Here is a 9,381-nt window from a genome sequence, read left to right on the forward strand (position 1 = left end):
AAATATGAGGCATTCAGAATGGAAGACGATGAAACTATTGAGACTATGTTCTCAAAGTTTCAGATGCTTGTCGTAGGACTCAAGGTTCTAGACAATAGGTATTCTACGACTGACCATGTCAAGAAAATCATCAGAAGTCTCCCCAAAAATTGGATACCTATGGTAATTGCCTTGAAGTTGGCAAATGAACTGAACAATATAAGTCATGAAGAACTTGTTAGTTCTTTAGAAGCCATGATATAGAACTCGAGGAAGATGAACCTTAGAAGCGCGGTAAATATATTGCCTTGAAGTCCAAGCCTGAGAAGACAATGGCTTATCAAGCTGAGGAAGAATCAAAAGATTCTGATGAAGACTCAGAAGATGATGATGAGCTATCTTTGATTTCTAAGAGGGTCAACAGACTCTGGAGGCACATCCAGAATGGACAAGGAAAGTTCAGAGGAGCTAGAAGGACTACTGGTCGCTCTGATTTTTCTTCTGGACCAAAGAAGCAAGGTTCTGGTAAAGAAGTTGTCTATTATGAGTGCAAGGAGCCAGTCCACTACAAGAATGAGTGTCATAAGCTAAAGAAGGACAAAAGGCCTAAGAAAAAGTTTTCTAAAGGCAAGAAGGGGCTTATGGCTGCATGGGACGACTCAGAATCAGAAGAAGAAGATTCTGATGAGGAACATGCTAATGTTACATTGATGGAAACTGTAACACTCGAGGTCAAATAGGGTGAAGAGTGGTTACATGTAACACCCGAGGGCTAGGGGGTGGTTGTTGATGCACGAGGCATGACAATGAGACACTCCTACCAACTTCTAGGGAAAAACGGAATTCACATCGAAATGGGAGGGATCCTGAGGCTGTGCAGGTATGAGACTACATGGTTGAAGGAAGGCTTATAAGGATTAAATGGTACTACCTATAGTAATAAGACACATCTTCTTTTCGGTATCCTAACAGATAAGAATTCCATAGTTAAACGTGCTTGACTTGGAGTAGCATTTGGATGAGTGACCTTTTGAGAAGTATCCCGAAAAGCATGTGAGTGAGGATAAATCATACTGAAAAGACCCGTGTTGGTCTGTGGGGTCAGTCGGTAATCCTGAAAGCAGCCTGGGGCATTACAGATGGTATCAGAGCAGACCTCTCCCAGTATGATGTGGTTCGGGGACAAACAAAGCGGAAGCTGGTGGACATGTAACACTCGAGGTCGGAAAGGGCGGATAATAGTTACATGTAACACCTGAGGGCGGGGGAGTGGTTGTCGGTTCACGAGGCATGATAATGAGACACTCCTAGCAACTTCTAGGAAAAAACCGAATTCGCATTGGAATGATAGGGATCCTAAGGTTGTACATGCATGGGATTGCATGATTGAAGGAAGACTTATAAGGATTAATTGGTACTACCTATACCAACAAGATGCATATTCTTTTCAGGAGCCTAACAAATAAGAACTCCATAGTTAAGTGTGCTTGACTTGGAGTAGTATTTGGATGTGTGACCTTCTGGGAAGTTTCCCGAAAAGTGTATGAGTGAGGACAAAACATGTTGAAAAGACTCGTGTTGGTTTGTGTGGTCAGTCGATAATTCCGAAAGCAGTATGAGGCGTTAAAAATGGTATCAGATTCATACCTCTCCTAGTACGATGAGGTTCGGGGACAAACCAAGCGAAGACTGGTGGACATGTAACACTGGAGGCCGAAGAGGATGGAAAGTGGTTACATGTAACACCCGAGGGCGAGGGAGTAGTTGTCGGTGCATGAGGCATGGAAATGAGACACTCTTAGAAGCCTCTAGGGGAAAAACCGAATTCTAATCAGAATGAGAGGGATCCTGAGACATCAGAATGAGAGGGATCTTGAGTCTGTGCAGGTATGAGACTACATGGTATAAGAAAGACTTATAAGGATTAATTGGTACTACTTATACCTACATGATGCATCTTTTTTTGGTATCCTAACAGATAAGAAATCCATAGCTAAGCATGCTTGACTTGGAGTAGTATTTGGATGGGTGACCTTCTAGGAAGTTTCTAGGAAAGCATGTAAGTGAGAACAAATCATGCTAAAAAGACCCGTGTTGGTTTATGGGGTCAGTCGATAATCCTGAAAGCAGTCTGGGGCGTTACAAATGCAACTTCAGTAATCAAAGTTAGAGCCTTGACATAATGTGTCTCGTATCAGCAAGTGGCCACCGTAGCCCCAGTCCAACAACAACAACAACCTTTCACAATTCCAATTCAACAATAACAAAAACAACAATGTTACCAACAACAACCTCCACAATATCAACAACTTTACCAACAACAACAACAACAATAACCACGTTATCAACAACAACAACAACAAAGACAAAGACGACCCGAGAGAAGGTTCGATCCGGTTCCGATGTCATACAGTCACATCCTACCATATTTGTTGTGAGGATCACTAGTATAATTAAGTGAGTTGGGGCCACCCGCAATGGTTCTTCCTCCTGGCTACGATGTTAACGCCCGATGCAAGTTCCACTCAGGCGCTCTCGACCATTCCATAGAAAACTATAAGGCCCTAAAGTACAAGGTGCAAGATTTAATCGATTCTAAGGAAATTACATTTGTGCCTAATGGTCCAAAGGTAAACAATAACCCAATGCTTGCTCACAACAAACCAAATGTGAACAAGGTAGAGATGAACAATAGAAGGAGACTACTGACTTCTGTGGATGAGCTGAAAACTCCATTCATCGAGATAAAGAACGTGTTGATGAAAAGTAATGCATTTTCTGTTTATAGTACAACTTGTGAACAATGTTTGATTAACCCACAACAATGTGGAATTTTGAAATCCATCATATAGAAACTAATGGACCAAGGGATATTGTTGATAGATCGTCCATCCATAATTGAGGAAGTGTCCACTCTTGAGATACCGTATAATGAAGTTTTACCTTTGTAGATACTATACGATCTCTCTCATATGACCTTCTCTGTAACTCCCATTACTCCTATGGTGATAATAGTCCCAACGTTGTTTCCCTTTGACAACACGAAGGAAGTTTTGTGGGTGTATGACTCAGAAGTCTATATCCATGGCCAAAAAATGCAAGAAAATCCCATGACGTCTGGAGAACCAATAGTGAGTATAGTCGGTACAGGTGGGGTCACCCAAAGCGGAAGAATCTTTGCTCCCACATATCCCCCAATTGACAATAACGGACCTTCAACCTAAGATAAAGGCAAACAGATCAAGAACGCCCAACAAAGGCAAGATTCTCTACCTTCCAATGAGGTAGACGAATTCTTGCGCATCATAAGAAGTAGTGACTATAAATTGGTTGATCAACTCAACCAAATTCCATCCAAAATCTCCATGTTGTCTTTGCTTATGCGCTCCGAAGCACATCGTGATGCATTGGTCAAAATTTTGAAAGCTGCCCATGTTCTGCAAGAGATATCTATATGCTAATTTGAGGGAGTGGTCAATAACATAACTACCAGCCTGAGCCTAGGTTTCAGTGATGAAGAGCTCCTCGCCGAGGGAAGGAACCATAATAAGGCCTTGTACATCTCCATTGAATGTGTGGACACTGTGTTGTCAAGGGTCTTAGTGGATACTGGTTCATCTCTCAATGTAATGCCTAAGAGTTCTCTTTCAAAGTTAACTATTGAGGGACTTATGATGAAGCCAAGCGAGCTAATGGTAAGGGAGTTTGATGGGTCAAGACGAATAGTAATTTGTAAAGTAGATCTTCCCATTAAAATCGCCCCCCATACTTTCTTTATCACTTTCTCCGTTATGGACATAAACCCAACTTACAGTTGTCTGCTAGGAAGACCGTGGATACATTCAGCCGGAGTTGTTACTTCAACACTCTATCAAAGGCTAAAATATTTGGTCAGCAACAAGTTGGTAGTTGTGGAGGGTGAAGAAGATATCATGGTGAGCTACTTGACATTATTCTGATATGTGGAAGGAGAAGGGGAGGTGAAGGAAATATCGTTTCAATCTTTTGAGATCGTCAATGTTGAAATGGCTGACCCTATAGGGGAGGTGAAAAATGCTGAATTTCCAATGGCCTCCCTAAGAGATGCTCAGACTATCATCAAGAGTGGGCACCCTTTAGGATGGGAAAGGATGCTGGAACTTCCAATCAACAAGGATAACTATGGATTAGGATACAATTCCCAAGACTTGAAGAAGACAACACCGATGGCTGTAAATGGGCAAGTGCCCCCCTTATCAGATTTCTTCTCACGCACTGGGCACCTTGTAGATGGCCATATTTGTTCCCTAGAGGAGGAGGATGAAGTTGAAGAGGAAGTATTGATCTAGAATAATATTAAAGGAAGAGGATCAAACAACTGGACCGTGTTGGAACTACTTGAATTAACAATGTTGGAGAAGTAATTTCCCTGTTTTTTGTTTTTCCCTTAAAAAAAAATCAAAGAACTCATGTTGTGCACAAGGCATGGGGGAATCATTTGTAGGGACTCCATTAAATTTCCCTTTGTATCAATTAATGAAAATCACCATGTTTTTCTTTCAAATTTGTCATCCTTGTCTATCATTTATCTTTTCACTTAATAAAAAAATGGTAATGATTTTTCTTTAAGTTTTTCAAATAATTTTTTCTTCCGTTCATACAAATAAAGACATGAACCTAAATTGTGTAGATTACCTTCGATTATCACCAATAATGACTCTGCTATGGTCCCATATGACTTCGACAATCTGACAAAGACTGTGATGAAGATTGCGAGCTAGCATGACTACTCAAGCAAGAGTTAAAGGTCATACAACCGCATGAGGAATCAGTGGAAGTGGTCAACCTTGGAACAAATGAGGAAGTTAAAGAGGTCAGAGTAGGCTCGGCTCTACAAGAAGATATAAAGGAAAAGTTGGTCAAACTCTTACAAGACTAGATGGATGTATTTGCATGGTCTTACCAAGACATGTCAGGCCTCGATACTGATATCGTGGTCCACCACCTAACCCTCAAAGAGGATTCCCCTCATGTGAAGCAAAAGATAATAAGGAATTTTCCTGACATGGCTATGAAGATCAAGGAGGAAGTGCAAAAACAACTCAGTGCAGGTTTCATAGTAATTTCTAATTACCCTCAGTGGATTGCCAATATTGTGCTCGTGCCCAAAAAGGACGGAAAAGTACAAATGTGCATAGACTAAAAATATTTGAATAGAGAAAGTCCGAATAATGACTTTCCACTACCCCACATTGATGTGCTAGTGGATAACACTCCTCAATTATTTGTTTTCTCTTTCATGGATGGCTTCTCCGGTTACAACCAAATCAGAATGGCTCCGGAGGATATGGAGAAGACTACTTTCATAACCCCATGGGTTACCTTCTGTTATAAGGTTATGCCTTTAGGACTAAAGAGTGTTGGCGCAACTTACCAACGAGCCATAGTCACACTCTTTCATGATATGATTCATAGAGAGATCGAGGTCTACATTGATGATATGATCGCCAAATCCCAAACCAAAGAGGAGCATCTTATCAATCTGGAAAATCAAGTTGAACGGCTAAGGAAATTCAAGTTGAGGCTTAATCCCAACAAGTGCACGTTTGGGGTATGATCTGGGAAACTAATAGGTTTTATCGTCAGCCAACATGGTATTGAGGTGGATCCTGAAAAGGTAAAGGCCATACAAGCTATGCCTGCACCGAAAACTGAGAAGGAAGTCCGAGGATTTCTAGGTAGATTTAACTATATAGCTAGATTCATATCTCACCTTACGGCCACTTGTGATCCAATATTCAAACTTCTTCACAAGGATCAAGCTGTCATTTGGAACGACGACTGCCAAAACGCTTTTGAGAAGATAAAGGAGTATTTACAAGAACATCTTATCCCGATGCCTCATGTGCCTGGAAGACCTTTTATCATGTACCTTATTGTCCTTGAAGGATCCATGGGATGTGTCCTCGGCCAACGAGACGAGAATGGTAGGAAAGAACATGCCATATACTACTTAAGCAAGAAGTTTACCGATTAGGAGAGTAGATATCCAATGCTTGAGAAAACCTGTTGTGCACTCGCTTGGGTTGCAAAACTCCTAAGACAATATATGCTCACCCATATAACTCTATTAATCTCCAAGATGGACCCAATCAAGTACATCTTCGAGAAGCCTGCTCTAACCAGTAGAGTAGCCCGTTGGAAAATGGCTTTAATTGAGTATGACATCCAACATGTCACTGAAAAATCTATCAAAAAGACTGTATCGTCCGACTATCTGGCACATCAACCTTTGGAGGACTACTGGTCTACGCGCTTCGAGTTCCCCGACGAGGACATCATGCTGATAAGAGACTACAACATACCTGAACCTGAGGAAGGACTAGAACCTGGAGCCCGGTGGACTCTGGTATTTGATGGAGCTTCTAACACTCATGGCAATGGCATTGGGGAAATCATCACCTCCCTAACATGTTCTTACTTACCCTTCACTGCAAGGTTGTGTTTCAAATGTACTAATAATATGGTAGAATACGAGGCATGTATCTTCGACATTGAAGCTGCGATTGATCTTAGGATCAAAATTCTTGAATTCTACGGAGATTCAATCTTGGTCATCAGCCAAGTCAAAGGAGATTGGGAAGCTCGAGATCACAAGCTCATCCCTTACAAGGAGCATGTCCTGAAACTGATCTAATACTTTGACGAGATTACATTCAACCACATCCCTAGAGAGGAAAATTAGATGTCTGATGCCCTGGAAACTTTGTCATCCATGTTTAAAGTCAAATGGAAAAATGAAGCACCAACTTTCCACCTCGACTACTCGGATGAGCCTTCCCATTGTTTGGCAACAGAAGATGATGCTGACAGTTATCCTTGGTTCTATGACATCATGAAGTTCTTGGAAAGACAAGAGTACCCCGAGAACGCATCCATCACCGACAAGAAGTATCTTCAGAAACTGTCATCCAAGTGCTTCTTAAGCGGAGGGGTATTATATAAAAGAAATTATGATTCGGTTTTGCTTAGATGTATGAATAAGCAAGAAGAAAACCAAATCATAATGGAAATCCATGAGATATCCTTTGGGACACATGCCAGTGGATACACCATGGTGAAGAAATCATTGAGGGTCGATTATTATTGGATAACCATGGAGGTTGACTGTTACTGCCATGTCCAAACATGCCATAAATGCCAAATCTACGCCAACAAGATCCATGTGCCACCAATGCCACTCAATGTCCTAACATCACCTTGGTCTTTTGCCATGTGGGACATTGATGTGATCAGACGCATTAAGCCAACTCCTCGAATGAACATCGCTTTATTCTAGTAGCCATAGACTATTTCACCAAATGGGTGGAAGTAGTCTCATAGGCCAACGTCACAAGACAAGTAGTGGCTCGATTTATAAGAAAATAAATCATTTGTCGCTATGGGGTCCCCAACAAGATCATTACTGATAATGGATCTAACCTCAATAATAAAATGATGAAAGGGCTATGCCAAAGCTTCAAAATCGAACACCATAACTCATCGCCTTATAGGCCCAAGATGAATGGCGCTGTCGAGGCAGCTAACAATAATATTAAGAAGATCGTGTAGAAAATGGTGGAAACCTCAAAATATTGGTACAAAATGCTCCCATTCGCATTCTATGGCTACCGTACCTCAATACGTTCCTCCACTGGGGCAACTCCATTCTCTCTAGTGTATGACATGGATGCAGTTCTGCCTGTTGAAGTAGAGATTCCTTCCTTAAGGATTTTGACTGATGTCAAGCTTGACGAAGCCGAGTGGGTGTAAGCCCGATATGATCAGCTAAACCTCATCGATGAGAAGTGCTTGGCAACCATCTGTAATGATATATTTACCAAAAGAGCATCAAGAAGAAACAAGAGCATCAAGAAGGCACACGACAATAAGGTCTTTCCTCATAACCTCAAGGCCGAAGACCCGGTGTTGAAGAAGATTCTGCCAATTGATACTGACCCAAGGGGAAAATGGACGCCAAACTATAAAGTCTCATATGTTGTAAGAAAGGTCTTCTTTAAAGGAGCCTTAATCCTAACAACTATGGATGGTGAAGATCTTTCATCCCCCATAAACGCAGATGCAGTACAAAAATACTACGCTTAGAAAAAAAAAGAGTCCGATAATTTGAAAACCCAAACGGACGACTTATGAAAACATGGGTATCCTGGTAGACTGAAAACTTGAAAGGGCGGTCTAGGAAAAAATTAGGGATTCATAAAAGCGAGAGGCTGCATCCCGCAAAGAATCTTCCTTCACTCCCCAGCGAGTCAATCCAGTCACTCTCCTTTTGAAGCAAGATCTAAGGACAATCATGGACATAAGGACTATAGCAAAATTAAAACTTGGTGGGAATCCGAGCTATTCCATTGCCATTATAGTTTTTTCAATTTCTTTTCGCAATCATCTCTTTTAGGAGTTGCTCCTTTGTACAAATCACCCACATTTGGGACTATTTTATTAATAAAATTAATTCCCTCATATGTGCTCAATGCTTTTTACTTTTTTCTGCTTTGTGTGTGAAATGTGGCTTTTCTTAAATTGACATCACATTGGAAATTTTTTGGTAAACAACTTTTGCTAAATTTTTTATAGGGAAACATGAATTACTTCTCTTTCAAAAGTATCTAAAAGTTACCAAAACCCGTTCGATATACCTCAATTCCACCAAGTCCTTAAGATTTGGCCTAATAAGAGTTTCTCCTCAGCAGAAACCCTCAGATATTGCACATATTGCTTGCTTAGACATCAGAAAATTCAGTTTTCTAAATGTTGGGAAGTCAGTTCACTCTTCCCCAAACAAATTCTAAGCCCAATCACACTTGACATAACTTGCATACCTTGCATTCGCACATTCCCCTGCAAAAGGCCGAACATGCATCGACATATTGCGTACATAACATTACATCATAATTATCTTCTATTCACTCCTCAATTTGTACTCAAGATTGATTCATCAGATATCGGAACCTCCCAACCATTGTTAGGCATTTTCCCTAGTAAAGTCGACTTTCATTCCCAAGATTTCTCCCCAAGTAGAGTCAGGTATTCCATCCGTTGCTAGGAATCGTCACTGAACTGCTTTGCTTCCCCTCAACTTTTCCCATAAGAGTTAGGTATTCTAGCCGTTACTAAAGAATCGTCGTTGAACTTCTTCTCTCCCCTGCAAAGTCAGATATTCCAACCTTTGCTGAGAATCATCACTACATTTTCGTTTATCCCCTACCAGAGTAAGGTATTCTTAGCCTTTGTTAAGAATCGTCACTGAACTTTCTTTTTTTCCGGACAAGAGGCGTCTTTAAGCTTGTTCCCCAGCCGAGTCAGATATTCACAGTCGCTGCGAAAGAATCATCTTTAAACTTCTTTTCCCAGCATAAGTCAGGT

General features: G+C 41.0%; 1 protein-coding gene across 1 annotated transcript; it reads left to right on the forward strand.

Moving 5' to 3' along the window:
• The first annotated feature begins 6,100 nt into the window (after window positions 1-6,100).
• LOC127103202 (uncharacterized) lies at window positions 6,101-6,655 on the forward strand. The gene has a single exon (XM_051040474.1). It carries the CDS (start codon window positions 6,101-6,103, stop codon window positions 6,653-6,655), a length of 555 nt encoding a protein of 184 aa, XP_050896431.1.
• The last annotated feature ends 2,726 nt before the right edge of the window (window positions 6,656-9,381 follow it).

This window comes from Lathyrus oleraceus, chromosome 7, assembly GCF_024323335.1.
Source record: "Lathyrus oleraceus cultivar Zhongwan6 chromosome 7, CAAS_Psat_ZW6_1.0, whole genome shotgun sequence".
Taxonomy (NCBI): domain Eukaryota; kingdom Viridiplantae; phylum Streptophyta; class Magnoliopsida; order Fabales; family Fabaceae; genus Lathyrus; species Lathyrus oleraceus.